We start from the raw sequence: 21,205 nt of genomic DNA on the forward strand, positions 1-21,205 counted from the left end.
AACTTTTTGCAAGACACCCTGGGAACTTGCTGAAAGCTGGGTCATAAAACTCTAAATAAATAAAATAAAAACTATTGTACTTTCTTCTTCTTTTTAAAAGAAATCAAAACTGTATGACTGTGCAATGGACTAGAGCCCTCATCCATCAGCGTAAACATACGAAGAAGTGGAAGATGAAGAAGAGAGAAAAACATTCAAACAGTCTTGCCAACACATAAACTTTGTTGTGCAATAGTACTAAAAGTAGAATGGTACAAAATTAGAATGGTACAAAGGGTAGAGAAATAGTAAGTAGCATCATTTCAGTAAGGCAAGGTAAAGGCCCCCTGAGTCAAAGGCAATTATGGGATGTGGTGCGCATCTTGCCAAGGGAGCCAGTGTTTCTCCACAGACAGCTTTTCTGTGTCATGTGGCCAGCATGACTAAACCACTTCTGGTGCAACGGGACACCATGACGAGTGCCAAAGCACACAGAAACACTGTCTACCTTCCCGCTACAGTGGTACCTATTCATCTATTTGCACTGGTATGCTTTTGAACTGCTAGGTTGGCAGGAGCTGGGACAGAGCAACGGGAGCTCACCCTGTTGCGTGGATTCAAACCGCCAACCTTCCAATCAGCAAACCAAAGAGGCTCAGTGGTTTAGAGCACAGCGCCACCTGCTCCCCTCGTTTCAGGATATGGCATGTAACAAATGTAACCATGGTTTTGCAATACCAAATTTCTTATTTTGTCTTTTTCAGCTACAATTGTGTTGAATGAACTGAACTGGACTGGAGCTTTAGATGAAGTCTTTAAAAGGAACAGAGAAGAAGACCCAACCTTGCTTTGGCAAGTTTTTGGCAGTGCAACTGGCCTCGCCAGGTATTACCCAGGTAATTTGCAGTCCTGAAGACATAGATTTGTTCCAGGGCCCTAACTTTGTCACTCCAGTCAATTCATATAAAAATCACCACACATTTTTAGCAGGGCAGGCAAGAGAATACAAATTAGCCATTCCCTGGTGTAAAGTTTGCGAAGTTGGAGCTGGGAGTGTTAAAAGTGTTGTGAGAAGAGAACTCTTGTCCCCAAAATCTAATTAACTCCAGGCTGTTCCCTAAAAGAGAAGAAATATCTGGTGGAGTCTTGTTTGAAAATTTCAACAGACATGTTAGCTTTTTATATAGGTTGCAGTTCTCTGTATGCCACTCATAAGGGTTTGCATGACAGTTGCTTCCTCTAGCCTTGGGAGTGCTTGAATCAACCACTAGGTGCATAATTTTACTGAGTTAAATTAAGAGGAAGCGCTACTGTTTCATTGGGAATGTTTGCCCTTATGAACTGTCTTCAGACCTCTGAAGATGATGACTCTGCCACTGGAGTTCAAACTGATTAATACAGAGAGAAGGGTTTTGTTTTATGCATGCATCTGTTCTGCTCTTTAGAGAATCTCATTACTGTACCATAGTAATTAATTTAAGAGGGTGTATTTTTATTTCTTTAGGCCACTAGTAGACTTAGTTCAATTAATGTATTCTGGGAGAGACATCTAATCCAGTTAGTTTAATGCTTCTATAAAGCAGTTTCTAAAAAAAGAAAATAAATTAAGTAATCAAATTTTACTGTATGACTAAGAGCTCAAACCTTTGCATATGTACTCAGATGTAAGTCCCACTAAGTTAAATGGGGCTTACTCTCCAGTAAATGGGAGTAAGATTGCATCCTAAGTGTTGATGTCCTGCATATATACTATACTTAGTACTTTAGTTTCTGATGCTAATTTGGCTTCTAAAGTCTATCAGGGTTTTACAGTGTCCAGTTTTCATCATTGCAGGCAATGGTTTTTCAAATTTCTTTGAAGGCTCAGAAACCAAAGAAAGTCCTGGGTGTCCTGAGATCAGATAGTGGGTTGTCTGCACTATTTTCTGCACACTTCATTCCTCAACCTTTCATTATAGAATTAGGGAAATTAAATTTATGCTTATGCACAGAATTTACATAATTCCCAAGCAGTGTTTCAGCTTCCTTGAAATCTAATTTGAGTTTCTCTAGTGGAGGAAATTTGGGGGACTCGGAATACAATTAGTCCAACTTATTGTTCAATCAATTGTCCCTTTTTGCATAATAAAAATATTGTACATCTATCAAGTCCCTGAACATTCTGAGCCCAATAAATTGTTTCCTTCTCTATTTCTGTGTGTGCCTTCAAAGTCTGCTTTTCTGTGCTGCGTACTGTGAATAACTTGCAGCCCGCACTTCTTTCCAGGTCCCCAATAATTTTATTTATTTTATTTCATAAAACTTATATACTGCTTGATTATATCTAGTATATGCAGCAACCCTTGGCAACATTGTACAATTAAAATAGGGCTATGGAGTTCATTCACTTTTTGCCTAATAACTGAGCAATATAAACTACCCATGCATCTCAATGCTTTCTGTTTATTTTTCTTATTTATTTATTTATTTATTGATGCATCTTTATCTGGGTTTTTTTTAAAGTACTCAAAAGAAACAGAAATATTAAAGACAGATAGTTAATTAAATTAAATTAAACTAAATTAGTGAGTGAAATCATTTAAAAGCAATTGTTAATGAACTCCTTCATCAAAGGACTATCAGCAGCAATAAAAACAACTACAGGACACCAACATTCATTGGATATACTCCATGCAACTTGTGTGGTTGGGGACAACTTTAAAACCAATCACAGAGCCAAGGTAGCACCCCAAAAATGCCACAAAATGTGTGTTGGGGGGTAATTTGGGTGCTACAAGGTATCATTTATTATGAGCCCAAGGTGTTTCAGGGGAAAAAATCATTTATCAAGAGCACATTGTTTTCAGCAACAATTTTGACTCACCAGGGATATTTCAGTAACTGTGAGGATATTGCAGATTTTCAGTGGGCTGGGAATACCAAAGGATGGATGTCACAGCTATGCTTGGTCACCCATTGATAGAATCAAATTCTGAAAATAAAGAACCTATGCAAAATATGTGAACTAACTAGCTCCATAAACATGAGTGTTGCATTATTTGGATAATTTCCCGTAATAACAAGGTGGTGAATCTACTTTACAGTTACTGAAAAGCCTTAACTGATACACAGCAATATCAAATCAGAAAATATTAAGGGAAATTAGCATGATCAGGGTTCTGGATCCTGAGGAAACTTCTATGTGTATCTGCTGACTATGTTTAGAAGCCCCCTCCAGACCTTCCTCCCCAATTGAGAAAGGCCACGGCTGGAACCGCCACATCTGAGAGGCGCATAGGTGTTGGAGGTGGGGCTGGGGCCCACTTGCCCATCCCACACATTTTATGCCCCCAGGCGTCCTTTTGAATGCATGAATTGAGCTGTAGAAGAAAGGGTTTGTCCTTTCACATAACTTCCAAACACTTGTTTCTAGGTAATGGTAAAGGGACCCCTGACCATTAGGTCCAGTCGCGGACGACTGTGGGGTTGTGGGGCTCATCTTGCTTTATTGGCCGAGGGAGCTGGCGTACAGCTTCCGGGTCATGTGGCCAGTATGACTAAGCCGCTTCTGGCGAACCAGAGCAGCACACAGAAATGCCGTTTAACTTCCCACCTGAGTGGTACCTATTTATCTACTTGCACTTTGATGTGCTTTCGAACTGCTAGGTTGGCAGGAGCAGGAACCGAACAATGGGAGCTCACCCTGTTGTGGGGATTCGAACCACCGACCTTCTGATCGGCAAGCCCTAGGTTCTTGTTTTTAGCAACTTTCAAATACTTGAATGTTGACTGTGTGTTTGTGTGTGCAAAACAAGACTTGATTTCAGGAATCCTGAACATTTTGGTTTGTTTTCTCTCTTTTGTATTAAAGAAAGTATAGCAAGCAGAAAAGCTCTTTCTGAGAAACCTAAGAAAATGTAGCTAGGGAATTTATGTTCTCATTAAAAAAGCTCTCACATTCAACCAATCCCCCCCTTTTTTAGTACAGGTATAAGGTATAAGTATTTTATAGAGAAACATAGTGGCATGTATTTTTAAGCCACACAAAAACTTGCTTTTTAATTGTTGTTATGACACATGTTGTGTGTGTTACCGGTATTTCTGTTGTTTTTAATGCACATAATCTTGACATCTGACATTTCTGCATGGAAGTCAGTGTAAACAATTCAGATAAATTTCTCTAGAAACTTAAGGAAACTGCCAACTTGCAATCTTAACTCCATAGGTGGGCTGAGGAAAAGGAGAAGAAACAGTGGAACAGTCTGCATACCCCTGCTGTTCCAACAATGCAGAAGGATAGAATAACAAATATATTGAGAGAGAGCCCCCACTTTGTGGTACAGTAAATGGTAGGCAGGCTTTTTGGCAAGCATGTTACAAGTTTTATCTTTCCATGATTTTTATGGTTGACTTTGGTAGGATGCTTTAATCTTATTGTTGTTCACTTCTCTTTTCAATAATAAAATAGATGTAAAGTCTAGAGTGGGACGCGAGTGGCGCTGTGGGTAAAACCTCAGCGCCTAGGACTTGCCGATCGTCATGTCGGCGGTTTGAATCCCCGCAGCGGGGTGCGCTCCCATTGCTTGGTCCCAGCGCCTGCCAACCTAGCAGTTCGAAAGCACCCCCGGGTGCAAGTAGATAAATAGGGACCGCTTACTAGCGGGAAGGTAAACGGCGTTTCTGTGTGCTGTGCTGGCTCGCCAGATGCAGCTTGTCACGCTGGCCACGTGACGCGGAAGTGTCTTCGGACAGCGCTGGCCCCCGGCCTCTTAAGCGAGATGGGCGCGCAACCCCAGAGTCGGACACGACTGGCCCGCATGGGCAGGGGTACCTTTACCTTTACCTTAAAGTCTAGAGTATGAGATATTACTACTTTAGTGTACTTATATAGACAGTACTGTTATAGAATGTGCTTACCTGTCTACTGAAGGTGGGGAGACCAGAGTTCAGCTCAAAAGAAGCAGGCAGGCAGGTGTGTAGCAGTTGCTCTGTCACAACCAGGCTCAAGGACTTCTTGTCTCTTGTCTTGGAGTGACAGGGCTATGTGGCAGTCCTTAGTCCTTCCTCTTGTGGCATGTGTGACACAGATTGTCCACCTCCATGCTGTAGAGTTATATTCTTACATTTAAGAACTCCAGCACAGCAGCTTAGAGGGTTTTCTTCAAAGAACTATGAGTGGAAGGGAGGTAGCCATTTCCTTGGTTTCACAAACAGAAATCACATAGTGGTTTGATAAGTTGGTTCTGTAGGAATTTTTGTTTCCATTTTTGGCAGAACTTGCACTAGAGCCAGAGTAAGTGGAATATGTTGAGGTATTTTCACTTGTAGCACAATGTTAAATGTGGCACTTCTATGAGTGGAAACACACACACACACACATACACACACACACACTTGGTGTAGATCATAACACAATGACATTTTAGCCCAGCCTACCCAGCCATTTCCCATTCCTCAGCCACCCCTATCTCTGAGTGGTATGAAATTCCAGGGGTTCCAGGCACTTACACAGAGTCCATGTTCCCTTCAGAAATGAGGCACAGTGGAGACTGCGGTGTCTTTATAATATACGGCTTCTTTACACACACATATATAGCCTGAGCCTGTGATGGCGGGATTGCAGAACTTTCGCATCCTTTGAGGGTTCGGTTTCCCCCTTAAGGGCAGCATTGGAGTCAAAGGATAGCAAAAAGCCTTCTTCTGTGTCTCTTAGTGCAGCCTGTCTTCCCCAGCTCACTTGGAGTTCTGCCCTTCCTTCTCCTTCTGCTAACTGACTCCAAGGACCTCCCCAAGCCTACACCATTCAAAGCTGAAACCTTAAAACTGCCCTTTTCCTCTGCCTACTAGCACCCAACAAAAAATGTGCCCCACTTCTCCTTGCCCGGCAGTCTTGCCCTCTGATGGTTTCCTTGGTGGGCCAGCTGGCTTGGCTCATCAGCATAACTAAATCCAGTTTAACCAAACTTTGGATTAATGTAACCAAAAGTTGGATTAATTCTAACTTTTATTAACCCCGGGAATTATGGGGTGGATCTGGCACCCAGGAATGTAGGGAAATCTGACCCCTCCCCAAACCCATAACAATACAAAACAAACCACACCACATTCATTTCATATATCTGCTGTACTTCTACTACCTTGAATGGCATGCAGATTATTAAACAGCTGAGGAAACCTCACAATGGATAAGAGAAATAAAACAGCTGCATTTTGTTGCAGTGTGCTTGACTTGTTCATAATTGTTTAAAATGAACTTTGGTTCTCATAGAGAATTGATTGGCAAAGGCTCTTTCTTTCTGTGCCTCTTACATTATGTATCACATTATGCGTCTCCTTCCCTTTATGTCCAACTGATTAGATGACAACAGCACAGTTTAGCAGTTTCATCTTGAAAATCAATTACAGTGTATGGCTGGAATAGCATAAGGTCACTCCATTTCCACCGTCTAAATCACCAGAAAGTGTAGGTCTCATTGTCCCCCCCCCTCCCCAACCTTCTGCTTTGTTTCTCTGAAAATGTTGACGTCAAACTCCAGCCCTGAATGCAGCTCGAGGTTTTTACCTTGAGGCCAAGTCCGGCATTGTTCAAGGCCAGGCTAAGCCAAGTAGCCAGCTTTCATCGCAGCAGTACCCGAGAAAATATCGCTGCTGGGAATAAGTTTACGACTGATGTATGAGCCTAGTCAAATTGGACGGCTGCAGTGAAATTGTCTGGGGAGGTTTCAGCTCTGTCTCCGACCAAGATGGCTGTTGGAGTGCTGCATCATAGGGTAGTAGGGACCACTTCCCAGACAGAGACAATTTGAAAAATAGGTTATTCTCATGAAAAGCAGAATGGCAAAGAGACATGTTGAAACCAATAATGTTTTTAATCAAGGAGCCCCTCTCTTGTTGAAGCTGGATCTCCAGTGAATTGCAAGGCTTGTTTCTTTTCTCCAACTTCAAACGAATGGACATGGCATTTATCATTTTAAATTATATATTTCTTGCATCCCCAGCCCTCAAAAAAAGTAATAATGGACTAAAGGAAACAAAATGAAAGCATACAGCAGAACAATAAATAAAAAGTCCAAATAAGAACTGCAGAAACATGATTTTGGTAGATGCCAGAGAATGGTCCATTCCACATTCCTCATCAGTTTCTCATCCATTTTTTCTTAATTACAGGTGTAATTTAGATTATAATTGTAAATCAATAGTTCATTATACTACTGCAATAGGCAGCACATTTATTCCCTTTGTTCTCTTAAGACTGGTTTAAGTGCTAATGAGCTAGTATATATTTATGCAGCTCTTGAGGTCATCCAGTTACCTGCTCTTCATTTTATTTTGCCTTTTCCAGGTTCTTTTTAAACAAATATTATTTATCTATTCTCATCAGCACAATAATTTTAATAGAACAAAGTTCTACCGAGCTGTCTTACAGATGCTAACCTTCACAGATTGCTGGCTCTGTAATCTTAGGTATAGAATTTCCGTTATTACTGAAGGAATACCACACATTTAGAAGAATTTATAGAAAGAAGACCATTACAACCAGAATGTGGGCTAAAAGGGTTGGGCCCCCCTTTGATTAATAGTTTCAAAATAAAAAGGTGTAAGCATTATTTTCTTTCTTTGAAATAATATTGAAACTTGCTTTTCTGTTAAATCTTGACTGGCTCAGGTAGCTTCCTTTGCTGAAGTTTTCCTGTCTGCTTAGGCAAATAAATAATGGATCAGCTTTGAAAATCAATTCATAATAAAATGCTATCTCTCTAAACGAAAGCCTTGCTGTGCACAGCTGCTCTTGTGTTAACTGTTACTGGCAGGTAATAGTTTTGCCTCGATATTGGACTTACCAAAGAGAGTCATTACCGTGTAGCAAGTAATAGGAGGCTGGCTGATATAAAACTCTGTGCAAAATGAATCTGAGCTCTTACAAAACGAAAGTTAAATGGGAGACCTTTGCTGGCTGCTTATATATTTCTGAGTAACTGAGGCTTTCAATTTTACAGCTGAAGCTCAAACACACCTTTTATGGGGAGGACATTCAGAAGGCTCTGAAAGAATATAGATAATTTACTGAAATACACAACATTGCAGGTATAGCATTATAGTTAGGGGCATGAGCTGCAAATCACCCATTTAAAATTTAACTGAGTAGTGAAAAACAGTCTTAATCATATCTCCTCAGAAGGAAGTCCTTTCGAATTCCATGGGGCTCACTCCCAGGTTAGGACTGCAGCCTTAGGCAAAGTTGTGCCAGGCCACTTTTAAGATGCCTCCCGTTACATTCCAATAGAGTGTGAGCATATGTGCATTGTTTCACATATTTCTGAATCCTTTCTGCACAGGAATACTAATACCCTAGCAGATCATCAGAAGGATTCATAAAGTAATAAATGTGAAATTATCTGAGCACTTAGGAAAAGCAGCATATAAATATTGAATGTAAGTAGACATAGTCTACGGTGGTTAGCAATTGTCTGGCATGATCCTTGACAAGACAGCAAGTATCAGTAGAGGACAGCAAAAAGTCACCTTCCATTAGCTTACTCTGAGGTTTCTTCACTGTCAAGGCAGGGACACTCTCTTCATCTTTCTCTTTTATCCTGAAGCAGGAAGTCTGCTTGAGACATTTAGGCTCCTTGCATGATTTTAAACCCTGCACAAACTTGCGTGTGGAGAGAAGGCTTCCTGCTTTAGATCTTCCTGACCAAATTTTGGACTGCGTTGGCGCTTGCCTGCTGAAGATGCAATGGAATGCAGAAGGCCAGTGAACATGGTCCCTTTCATATAGCTGAACAGGGCTCGTGAAATGCAACACCAACCAGGCTGAACACTGTACAAGCATTCGTTATGAGAAGACAAGAAGTCATATTCCCAACCTTGTGCTTTTTAATACCCTTATATGGTTTTTGGATATATGAATGCCCCATTTTATTTTATTTTTCTTTAATGTACATTCTACTCTGTTCCTCTTAAGTTTACTATTCACCCCATTCACGTTTCGTGAAATACATTTTAGCACCATGCCACTTTATTAAATTAAAACAATCTCACTTTATACATAAAATAGATAATTTCATGTGAAGATAATTCAAGAACTATATTAAATGTCGTTTTTAGTAGAAGTCTTAATCTTGTCTTTCTTTCTTTCATTCTGGAACTTTCTCTCCTCCTAATTCCTCCCAGTATTTTCTCCAGAAGAGTTTTGTTTCTTCTACCGTTCTGAAGGATCTTCTCCTTTCCTTGTATGTAAAAGATAGTACTTTAGGAAATTCCCATTTAAACATATATTTTTTTAAACACTGAGGTCATAAATATGTTGTTATCTCTTTTTTTGAGTAGTGTTGGAACTTCTTTCATTATTTCAGTGCGGTTTCCTTCTATGTAGAGTGGGTCCATTCTACGCTTCAACAAAAGTTTTTCTCTAAGCAACCTTGAATTCAGGAAAATCAGGCAGTCTCCTGGACCTTTTCTGGTCTTCGATTTGTTCACTTATTCTAAATATTTTCTCAATGTCTAGTATCAGGTCCTGTTCTCATACTTCTAACCAGTCTGCCAAGGCTTTTGTTATTTTTGTTGCAATTTATTCATCTTGGTTCTCTTTAATTCCCCGCAGGCGGAGAACCATTTCTCTCTATTTCATCTCCAGGACAGCCATGGCACCCCAGGTGTCCTCCTGTATTTTCCTCAATTCTTCAATTTCTCCTTTATTTTTTTCTTGGTATCTTTTCATTTCTTTTTGGTCTACTTGATTTTTTAAAATAGTTTCATCTTGTTTTTGCATCTTCACTTTTACCTCCTGGACTGTTGTGTCTAAATCTTTATGTTTGGTTGTCAATTGATTTACCTGATTAGAGAGTTCCATTATTAGACTGGCGTTTTTTCAATCTTAGTCCCCATATTTTCCATCTTTCCGTCTAGTATTCTGATATTTCCATCCAGTGTTGTTATTTTTTAACCTATATTTTTTCCCATTCTTTCCATCGCCGCTATAAGTTCTTTCAGGTCCATATTGCTCTCACTTTCTATAACTGAAACTCTTCTTTGGTGGTTCAAGAATGTAGCAAAACCGCTTGTTGGTTGGGCTTTCTTTGATCCCATTGGGTTCTTGTCCCATCTGCTCTTCCTTTTCTGTTGTTTCTTGAGGTTTTGTAACTTTTAGGGAATTCCCCTAAAGTAAGGAATCATGAGTCCATTCCCTTCTGGGTTATTTGGTGTTTTCCTATTTCTGTGTTATTTATTCTCTTTATATTTTTAAAAATATTTAATTTACTCCTGTAGTTATTTTGTTGTCCTCTAGGTGGTGCTATTCTTCAAATTATTTATTTTCCTTTTCTGATACTGGCCACAAGAGGTCTCTATATTCCCTCTTGATTCTTTCCTTCCTCAAAATCTCTCTTCATTTACAATTCTAGTCCTCTCTTTGGTGTCTTTTCCTGATCACACTCTTTCACTTCCGCAAATGGCGGCTCCTTCACGCCAACTCCTCTGGAATTTCCCCAAATACAGGTATGTTTATTTGCTTCACAATTCCGTGTTTTGTGTTTAATTGTGGCGGTCTTATAGATTCCCTGCTTCCCCCTTAGGGTGCCGCCTGTTTTCCTTTGTCTAGTCTTTACTTTTCCTTCTTTTTATCTCTGTCTCTATCTTGTCGCAATTTCTTTGAGCCTTTGGCATGTTGTTTTTATTCCTAACGAACTCCTTGCGATGTATTTTAACAGGGATTGTCTGTGCTGTGTTGCGGTCCTCTCTTAACTTCAGACCAAACTCTGTATTTAAAAAACTTTGCATCTCGTCTTCTTCCCTGCTGCCCACCTTCGCTAGTGGGGAGTTTCTAAAAATTCTGAGCTTTTCTACAGCTGTTTCGGGAAAAGAAGTCTTATTTTTAACAGTCTCTCTCTTATAGGAGAGTTCAGCGCTGCCTCGTCAGGTTTTGGGGGCGTTTGCGTCGGGGAGTGGGTTAGCCCGTTTGCGTGGAGGTTCTCCCTGGATCTTAATTATATGCTTTGTTTTCTCACTGTGGGAGACCCCTTTTCGCGCCACCATGGGTTTTGCCCTCAGGATCCCCCCCTCCGAGGTTGGGGTGACTTTTTTTAAAAATAATAATTTTTATTGCTTTTAAAAGTTACAAAAAAGGAGAAGAAAGAAAAAGAAAAAACAAAAAAGAAAAAAACAAAAGAGAAGAAAAGCAAAAACAATACAGTACAATATATAAACAATACAAAACCCAACCTAAACCCATTAAACTAAACACATAAATAAAGCAAAACAAAAACAATTTAAAAACATCCCTCCTTTTCCATACTCTATCCTTCATTCCCTTGTTTCCTCAACCTCCTCACACCTCCCTTTTTGTATCCCACTTCTACTAATTGTTTCAGCAAATCCTTTGCATCTTTCTCTATTTTCTATCATATTATAAATAACATATTTTTTAACCTTATTTCCCATTAAGACTAAATTACTTATATATACTTAACTTCTTATAGCATTTCTGCTAAATCCATAAAATATCATTCCACCATTTTTCTAGCAGTCATTACTTTTACAATATTTCTAAATATAAACTTTAAATTTTCCAGTCTTCTTCCACCATCTCCTCTCCCTGGTTTCGGATTCTGCCAGTCCTTTCCGTCAGTTCCATATAGTCCATCAACCTGGAGATCTTATGTCCGAGACTCTTAACTCTTTTCCAAGTCCCTTCTGCAGATCTTCTTCATATTCTTTAATGCTCAGGAGCAAATCTCAGGAAAACTCCAACCTAACAGTACTTTTATTCCTTCTGGACAGTTCAGCCAAATTTCCATGGTTAAGGACTTCCGGGTTGGCGCCATAGCCGAATGGCGGATTCCCTCCGAGCTCCGGAGGGAATCTGCTCGACAGGGGTCGGGTCCTGCCGCGCCGGCGATGCGGGGACCCTCAAAAACCACGGGCGCGGAAGCCCGTGGACCTGGTGACTCGGCGGGCACCGTTTGCGCCCCCGACCCACGAAGGAGCCTTTTTAAAGGCTGCGGAGCGGGGGACGGGGAGCGGCACGGTGCTGTGAGTCTTCTGCTTCCCCTGCCGAGCGAAGCCACATGCCATTCGACGGAGAGCGCTGACTTCTTCTTTTGAAAATTTGGACTAAATCTAAAAACAACAACCCAAGTGAGTAACTTGGAAATTGGACTAAAAACTTTCTTGGATTCGGTACGAGTGGGGGAGGTGCAAAAAGGAAGTCCGTCTCCCCCCCCCATTGTATACAATTTAAAGCAAGGATTTGACAACTAAGGTCGAGAGAAGAGCCTTTTCTTTATTGGATAAAAGTTATTAATTCCACGGATTGATAGCATAAGTAATTGTGCTGGAGGATGAGAGCTAATTTTTTGAGTTAAAGTGCCACCCATCCCGGGACCGGGAGTGATCCGCGAGAGGAGCCTGCTGAGGAGATATAGAAGATTTTGACAGCTGTCAAATTAGCTGTCAAAGTCGGAAAAAATAGAGAACTTTGTTTCTGATGTTCTTGCTGGTTACATTAGATACAACATAGTTACAAATCACTGAAAATAAAGAACTGAAACAAATTAACTTGGCTTTTGGGTTGGAAGTGAAAGGAATACTGAATAACCAGAATCCCTCTAGTGGGGGTTCAGGGAGATTACAAAAATGGAAATAGGTCGAAAAATACTAGCTGACCTGGATGTGGTTATTTTTCTCGTGAGAAAGTTGCGTAAGTTGCAAGAGCAAGGTCATGTTTTGTCTACAAGTGCCATAACTTTGAAGCCAACAGTAAAGGAATCTACTGAGTTGGAAAAGGACTCGATGTACAAAACCCAGGCAGCTGAATAAGAAAAGATACTTGAGAAAATTGAGGAAGTGGAGAAAGAGATATATGTTGAACAGGAGGAGCAGGAAGGAGGGGCTGCAATGCTGCAGAAGGCAAAGGAGAGCCGGAGGCCTGTCAAGATGGACATAAAAGAAAATAAGAACTGGATGATAAAAACTGGGTTTGAATTGGAAAATGAGGAATGGAAAGATCTCCTTTTGTGGGGATCTGAAGATCTATGGTCTATAAATCTGATTAAGGTGGAAGTTGGAGCCTTTCGGCTATTTGGACTTAAAAGGATTGAGAAACAAGACTTGAGCTCCACCTTTAAATATGGAGGTCTGGCTGGAAGGAACATGGACATTATAGGGATAGTGCCCCTCCGAGACCTGGTGTTTAACATAAAGGACTTTCAAAGAAACCGGCAGAGAGGGACTGAGAGAGATTTAAGGGCCTCAGACGTGAGGTTGCCAGGCTGATAATAGATGGACTAATGGACAATGGTTCGGGGATCGAAACCGGGGAAGGGAGGGTGGGGTTTGGAAATCCAAAGGGTGTACAAAAATATTCTGATTTTTTTCTATCTCTTTTTCTTTTTGTGTTGTTACTAGTATTAAAATGGGGAATTTGTGGAAGGGAAACTGGGTCGATCTTAGAGTCTTTAAGTATAATGATTGATGCATATAAGCTAAAAGTTGATATATAAACTGAATTTAATATAACAACAAACTAAGGTTAAAAATTTAGGGATAAGAACTTGTTGAACAATTTTTTGGACATGGAATACAAGCAGGGGAGGCGAGGGAAAGTTGTGGAAAAAAGGTATTGAAAATATGGATTGCAAATGTTGAATTTTTCTTTTTTTCTTTTTTTGTTTGTTTTTTTCTTTTTCTTTTTTGTCTTTATGTACTATTTGAAATTCTAATAAATATCATTTTAAAAAAACCCAACAAATTTCCATGGTTAAAACTAAAGTCCATAAAGTGTTTCAGGACGTATTTCAGAATTCCTCCAAATCTAAAGGCCCCCAAAACTTCAGGCTCCTCCAAACCCAAGCCCATGTCCCAAAAGTCAGTCAATCCCTGGTTAGAGGGATCTTTCCAACTTTCCTTCTTCAGTCCAAGCCGGGATCCAATCCTCAAAATCTGACTTTTGCTAGATTCAATCATGGAAGACCTCAATTTATAATCCTCAATTTGCTTCTGTAAAACTAAGGATCCCGCTTGTACTACTTTAGGTTTCACAACAACAGCTTTCTCCTTTTCCTCCACCATTTGCCCTGCCAAGGTATATTCCTGTGCCGAGTCCTGAATTGTTTCTGTGTTAGTACTCACTTTATGACTCAAATTAGTCACTTTCTGTTCCAAGTTATCAATTTTAAAGATCGTGTCATCTGTCTTTTTATGAAGCTGTTCCAGCGAGTAGTTTATTTTATATAATACAGTCACAATAGGTTGGGGTGACTTATGCCTCGTCCCCCATTTCTTTCTCCGACACTGGGTCTGCCTTGAGATACCAGGAGCGCCGATTCCCACCTGACTTTAGGTGTGCTCTTCCAGAAGTCAACTTTTATCTTCTCCTGGCATCATGTCTCCTCTTCCAACTGGGCCAGCAAAATGATTGGCCGTTGTACCACAGTTGAAAAATCAATTAATCATATACTTACTTCTGTAGATGCATTGTGTCCTACACTACAGTTTTTCATTTGGGAAAATAATTAGCAAGTGGGAAATGGTGAAAGAGTTTTAGTATAATTATCTTATAAATAAAACACAATAAAGGCATAAAATAAGCTATGAAGTTATAGTTTAATAGATTTATTTCTTTATCGTTAGATGAATTTTCTTTAATGATACTGAAATTTACAGGAAGGCATAATAAATACCATATATTTATGGCTATACAGAGAACACCAACCCAAAGAAAATTAGTAATTTACAGGCCACTGTGCTCTATAAAACATGCAATCAAACCAGTTGTGAACAAAGCTAGAAACTAGATCATGATACAACCAAAGTAAAACACACCAGTTCCACATTAATTTTATGTTTTATTATGTCTGCCTTAAATCTCTTCTATTCAAACAGCAGTAAAGGTTATAGAACTGCCAACCTTTCTATCAGCAAGCCCAAGAGGCTCAGTGGTTTAGACCACAGTGCCACCTGCTCACTGGGCCAGGTGTCACATCTCATTATAATGAAGCAGTGTTCCAGAAGAAACACATGTAAGCCTGTATCTTGCACACATGTTCACAGAAGCACAGCTTTGGGGATCTCTAACTGGGAGACAGTTGCATGCCACATTGGTTATTGCACTATGTTATTTGTTGTTGTTGTTTAGTCATGTCTGACTCTTTGTGACCCCCTGGACCAGAGCACACAAGGCACTCCTGTCTTCCACTGCCTCCCACAGTTTGGTCAAACTCATGTTGGTAGCTTTGAGAACACTGTCCAACCATCTCGTCCTCTGTCGTCCCCTTCTCCTTGTGAACACCTCCTCCTTCCCAACATCAGGGTCTTTTCCAGGGAATCTTCTCTTCTCGATAGGCTCACACAACTACCACATATGATAAAAATCGCCCTCCTTGATCTTACACTTCCAACATTCCAGGGAATCTTCTCTTCTCATGAGGTGGCCAAAATATTGGAGCCTCAGCTTCAGGATCTGTCCTTCCAGTGAGCACTCAGGAGTCTCCTTCTTTGGAGGTCTTTAAGCAGAGGCTTGACAACCATATGTCAGGAGTGCTCTGATGGTGTTTCCTGCTTGGCAGGGGGTTGGACTCGATGGCCCTTGTGGTCTCTTCCAGCTCTATGATTCTATGATTCTATGACTGATTTCCTTCAGAATGGATAGGTTTGATCTTCTTGGAGTTCTTGGTCCACATACTGCTTAAGCCTGCCTTGTAGAATTTTAAGCATAACCTTGCCATCTATGTTATTAGCTATTTTATAACACACACACACACACACACACACACATAAATATATATTTATATTTTCTAACTATGTTATTCGCTATTTATAAATGCTGATACAGTCTTGCTTGCTTGCAGAATTAGCATGAACCATCAAATGTCAATATACCTGCTGATAAAATGTCTTTTTACACAAAATAGTGGACAATAAGTAAAATGGGTTTGTGGCTGAAAATGCCAACACAGAAATATGAACTAGCGATATAGATACTTGATCCCCAAACCCATGCTGCCTGAACTGTAGGCTTATATGCAGACAGTTTCTGGTACATATATTGCAGTACATGAAAGGCAGAGAGTTTGCTATTTTATGCTAGGGAGCCAACAGCGCTGCAGTGGGTTCATTGATGTAACAGGGGAGAAAGTTCAAACGCACATGATGGATTTGGTAATGGGAGGCTTAGAGGAGCATAAGATTCAGAAAACGAGAAATGTGAGGAAGAAGAGAGACACTAATAATTACCTGTTTATAGGAAAGGAAACTAAAGAGCAGCAGTTCCACCATGCAGTTCCTGAGTTCCACCATGACCTGCAGTGGCATGGCCACAGTTCCAGACAATGACTCAACTGGATGGGTGGTGGGTCCTTCTGCAGGTTACTGCTTTCTGAAGGGGTAGCTGACAAACTCACATGAGGGCAGGGTGCCTGATCAGCTGGCCCTCAAGCCAAAGTCTAACTCCCACCCTGGGTTCCTTAGAACCCTTTAAATAAAGGCCCCAAACAGAAAACACTTTCATTTTTGGGTAGTGCTGGCTTGTGCTTCCTGAAAAGGTCCTGTCTAACCTAAAGAATTGTTATTATTATTTTCAGCATCTCCATGGGTAGACAAAAGTCAAGCTCCAAACAAGATAGATCTGTACGATGTCCGTAGAAGACCATGGTAAGCATCACTGTAGTGGTGGTAATATTTATTTATATCCTGCCTTTTCCCCTGATGGAGCTCAATGTCGCTTCCAACTAAAATAGAAACAGCTAAAAGCATATTTAAAAAACAAGCATTAAAAACAAAGTTATGATCCTGATGATGTTCATTGCACTGGTAGGTTGGAAATATGTATTTGTGTATGTATGTGTGTTTGTGTGTATATCGCTTAGTAAGGTATGCATGCCAATATATGGTCTGTGATTTGAATCTCCAAATGTGCTCCTAAAGCCAATTGAACAATACAGCTCCGTTTCCCAGTCTTCCTTCCTCTCACCAGCATGCAATGACCATTCCCTTCCATCATATTCCAGTATGGCTGCACACTGTTCTGGTTCAGGGTAAAATTTATTCCTAGCCCTCTCAACTGGAGGCTAATAGAAATCTGAAACATAGCTCTAAGATTGCTGTAGTAACAGCATGCAAAGAGGGTGGGTGGGAGTGGGGCTGTGAAGACATTGACTGGGTCCAAGAAAGGCCCGCCCCTACGTAGACTATGGATAGTCCGGAGAGGAAAAGAATTTCCCACCATCTCGCTCTTGCCAAGCACAGCTGTCCCCCAGCAACTTTCAAATTGGTGGCCAGGGGAGGGGGTGTCCTATATATCACCATAGCTGGAAGTCATCTGGTGTTGGTGGCTGCTGGGCACATGGTATTCTTCCATCCTATCTTGACCCCTAGTGCAGGTGGGAAAAGGACCCCCATGAAAATGGGCATAGCAGCTTACACTAATATTTAGTCCAGATATCACCAAATCACTCCAGAAGTAGTTTACAGTTAAACAAAGATCTTTCCCTTCTGTCTAGACTAACTCTGTCAGTCACCTAGCTACTTCTAGATTGTAAAAGAGAGGAGAATTTGACTCAAACTAAATGCGGATTAGGAGATCCTCATAGATTTTCTGTGCCTTCCATTTTATTAATCAGCAGACACATGAAGTTACTTTGAAGACTGGAAAAAATTGGTGCTCTGGGAAAAGGAGTTTTGAACCTTCCCCTTCCCAAACATTCTGTTGGCTGCTCTGTAAGGACTTGAGGGGGAAAGCAATTTGCCAGCACACCTGGAAGGAAGAAATACCAGGGGAGGAAGGTTGTGGCAAATTTGTACCCCCCCCCCCAAAAATGGTGGGAACTGCATTAGTTAGGAGAATCAGGAGGAAAGAGTTAAGAAACAATTTCCTGAGTGCCTCTTTCACAATATTTAAAGCAACCCTGTTGAGCTGCTAATTAGTAAACAAACCAAAACATCAAAGCCTCATAAAAAATCTTCTACATCAGCTTGCACCTTAACATTTGTATATGTGTGGGTCAGTGAAAGCAGTTTATCTTATTTAAGTTGAGCTGTTGGACTAACTCACCTAGTAAACTTTACATAAGCATCTCTTTATCAAATGCTTTCTGTCTTTTTTTGTTGCAAAAAATTGAAAAAACTTGTGTACCTAACCACCTTCAGATCTTCTTTCTTTCTGACCTGTGGTTTACCACGAAGGAAGAATGCTAAAGGAAAAAGAAATGTTTGCATGTGTTTCCTGCTGGGATATACTACAAAGGTTCTTTGATTCAGCAATATCTGGTTTTCAGCACCAGAACTTACACAGATCAAACATCAGCATGGTATTTTTTAAAAAAAACTTCCAGTCTTTCTTATGTATAAATATATGTCTTTTTGTTTCAGGTATATCCAAGGAGCTGCATCTCCCAAAGACATGCTCATTCTAGTCGATGCGTAAGTACCTAAAATTTAGGTGCAGACACAGGAAGATAGGAAAAGTTTTGGCTTTTTAACAACAGAAAAGAGGCCCGAAAATGTTTTTAAATGAAAATCTATTTTACTTTTATTTTTGTCAACAAAAAAGGTTGGTATGGCTATCTGTGTCAGCAGAAACCAGTTAAATTGCGGGTGACCCACATCTTAAATGCAGCTGCATGTATTTTTCCTGCACATTTTAAAAAGCTGGAAACAGCATTTAAAGCTGTCAGTGAGAAGCTAGGAACAGTGCTTTTCCACTCAGAAATGTTCCACCAACTGCTTTTTACCTGCAAAAGTCTAGGAGTACCCATATCTATTTTCCAGGGGGGCAAGGGGACAATTTTAGTGGACAAAAATAGGATTGTAAAGCTTTACACACAGAGAGAAATTTGCAGCCGTGGAAGTTGCTTAAAAAAATAAAAATAAACAAGGTACACCCAGCTGTATAACATGTATTTTGGTCCTATGTTCCAGGCATATGTTTTCATATGTGATGAAAAATGTGAGAAATGATTTGGACCAAAGCAGAGGATTTGTTGGTGAATTAATGAGCACAGTTGGGAATCCTTAGGGAAGAGACTTCTTTGTGGCTTGGAATTATATTCCAAATCTCTTGATCCAGTTCAGCGTTGCTGAGTTGTCGTCTGCCTTCCAAGCCCCTTAAGTATTGCTCCTGCATTATTTATCCTCCACTCATAGGCAGATAGCATTTTTCTGTCTATGTGTTTTAAAGACATTTTGAATGAGAAGGGAAGCAAGTAAAAGCCAAATAAGTGAACATTTCAGGTAAAATGTTGTTATCAGTATTATTAAAGAAGTTGTTTTTTATTGAGGAAGCAGAAATGTTTATTTGCCTTTTCATGTGTTTTATTTTTTTAAAAAATAATTTTTTATTAAGGTTTTCACAAATTTTTAAAATAACAGACAAAACATAAAACATAAAAGCATACAACACGTATAGTTTCAAATCTTAATTTCTTATAACTTGCTTTCCCGACTTCCTCATGCCTCCCCTTTCTGTATTCTCCTGTCTAATTAATTGATCAGCAAATCCTTCCCTTACTTTCAATTTAGTTTTGTTTCTACCAGATGTTTTAATCCTGCAGTCCTAATGAAAACAATACTGTATGATGCCAGGGTAAATTTAGAATTGCCATCTCTCACAGAGCCCCTCTCATTGAGCTTCAAAGGTTTTTTGTTTGACTCAGAGGTTAGATCTCTGCATTTTAAAGTCTGGGGGCTGCCTTTGATGGAAGTAGCACTCTGCTCTCTGCAGGACTTTCTTTGTTAAGGCTGGTGCACAGGGGTTTGTGTAGAACGAAGGGTTTATATCTACACAGCTTTGTGGTGGTCATAAAAAGCTATTTTCAGGTGCCCTTTGTGGTACATATTGCAATTAGTGCTTTTAAAAGGTAGATAAATATGTCCACATAGTGGGGGGGGGGGGTTGCCATTCATTTCAGTGATGGAAGTGTCTTTGAAATGGAAGTGAATGATGCAGCATCTGCTCTACCACTGCCATTGCACTTTAGACTCTGAGTGGAAATATTTAAGATTACCAGGAGCGCCGTTTTGCATTTCATTAAGAGCGGTTTAAAAGACTACTCTTGGGCATATTTTAGATTGAATTGCAAAGCAAGCAGGCAAACAAAAAACAGTGTATGAGAGTATTTTTTAAAATGATTTTTCTATATCCCATAATAACTTACTATAGCAAGATTTTCCTTCTGTGCAGCTTTGCCACACATATCTAGTACATAGGTCAATCTAACTGTTCCTAACAGCAGTTAACTCAGTGTGTAAAAACAAGAGCCCTGAATGATCAGATGGAAAAGCAGTCTAGTTTGACAACTTGTAGCTCACAATAGGTCTCCTCCATTGTTTGTTTTACACATCCACTGTTACTCACAGATGCACTGACTCTGAACCTTCAGGTTTTATTACACTCTAGTTCAGGCCCATCCAACTCCCAAGAGACTGTGATCTACTCACAGTAGAAAAACACTGGCCGTGATCTACCCATGGAGGGCGGAGGGCAATGAAAACTCATGCACTGTGGATCCCCTCACACATCAAATGTTATCCCCCATGACAGTCAGGCTTCAGAAAAACCTCCTATTAAGTTCTTATTGTGGCAGGCGAGAGAGGGTATAATGAGAGACTAGTTGTCTCTTGTGAGTGTGTGTGAGAGAGAATGAGAATGAATAAGTGTGACTGTGCAATGTGTGTTGCATGTGTTGTGAGAGAGTGTGCTGGCTCCATGCACTATCAGTTTCATCCACGGCCACCTTAGCCACTACTTTTCTGCGCCGTGATGCAGCCCCTGGGGAACTGGCTACAAAGGAGTTCCGTCCTCAGGCTGAAAAAGTTCCCCAATGTGACTAACATTCATCAATAGACTTCTGCATTAATTTGTCCACTCTGCTTTTGAAACTGTCCAATTCCATCTTGAGGCTATCACTGGCAATGTGTGGCAGCAAATTCCACGACTTGATTGCGAAGATACTTCTAATAAATCTCCACATATGAGGTCTGAAACATGGATGGCTCTTTGCCTTCTCTGAATGGGAATCATTGATATGTTGCTGCAAGCCACTTCTAAGTAGTGGTAAAAGTAATTTACTAAAGTTTAATGAGAGTCTGCTAGCTAGTGCTACTAGCTAGTGCAGTAATTAATGGTGCTGCTGCCTTAAGGTGTAAGGTATAAAAAAGCAATATGCACAAATCCTTAGGGTAGCAAAACAATATGTGAGTTGTCTTATGAAACCTAAGTTTCTATCTGTATATTGACCTTTCTTCTTTCTTT

At 40.2% G+C, this 21,205-nt stretch overlaps 1 protein-coding gene across 5 annotated transcripts in view; it reads left to right on the plus strand.

The window, feature by feature from the left end:
* CACNA2D1 (calcium voltage-gated channel auxiliary subunit alpha2delta 1) overlaps positions 1 to 21,205 on the plus strand; it is a 369,792-nt gene that overhangs the window by 245,481 nt on the left and 103,106 nt on the right. For all 5 annotated transcript variants that reach the window (XM_081927647.1, XM_081927649.1, XM_081927651.1 and 2 more), the window contains exons 7-9: positions 744 to 875; positions 16,539 to 16,608; positions 18,325 to 18,375. In XM_081927647.1, the coding sequence (XP_081783773.1) occupies positions 744 to 875; positions 16,539 to 16,608; positions 18,325 to 18,375 (253 nt within the window). The remainder of the gene's footprint in view (positions 1 to 743; positions 876 to 16,538; positions 16,609 to 18,324; positions 18,376 to 21,205) is intronic.

The sequence above is a fragment of the Podarcis melisellensis genome (genome assembly GCF_964234715.1).
Source record: "Podarcis melisellensis genome assembly, chromosome: 10".
Taxonomy (NCBI): domain Eukaryota; kingdom Metazoa; phylum Chordata; class Lepidosauria; order Squamata; family Lacertidae; genus Podarcis; species Podarcis melisellensis.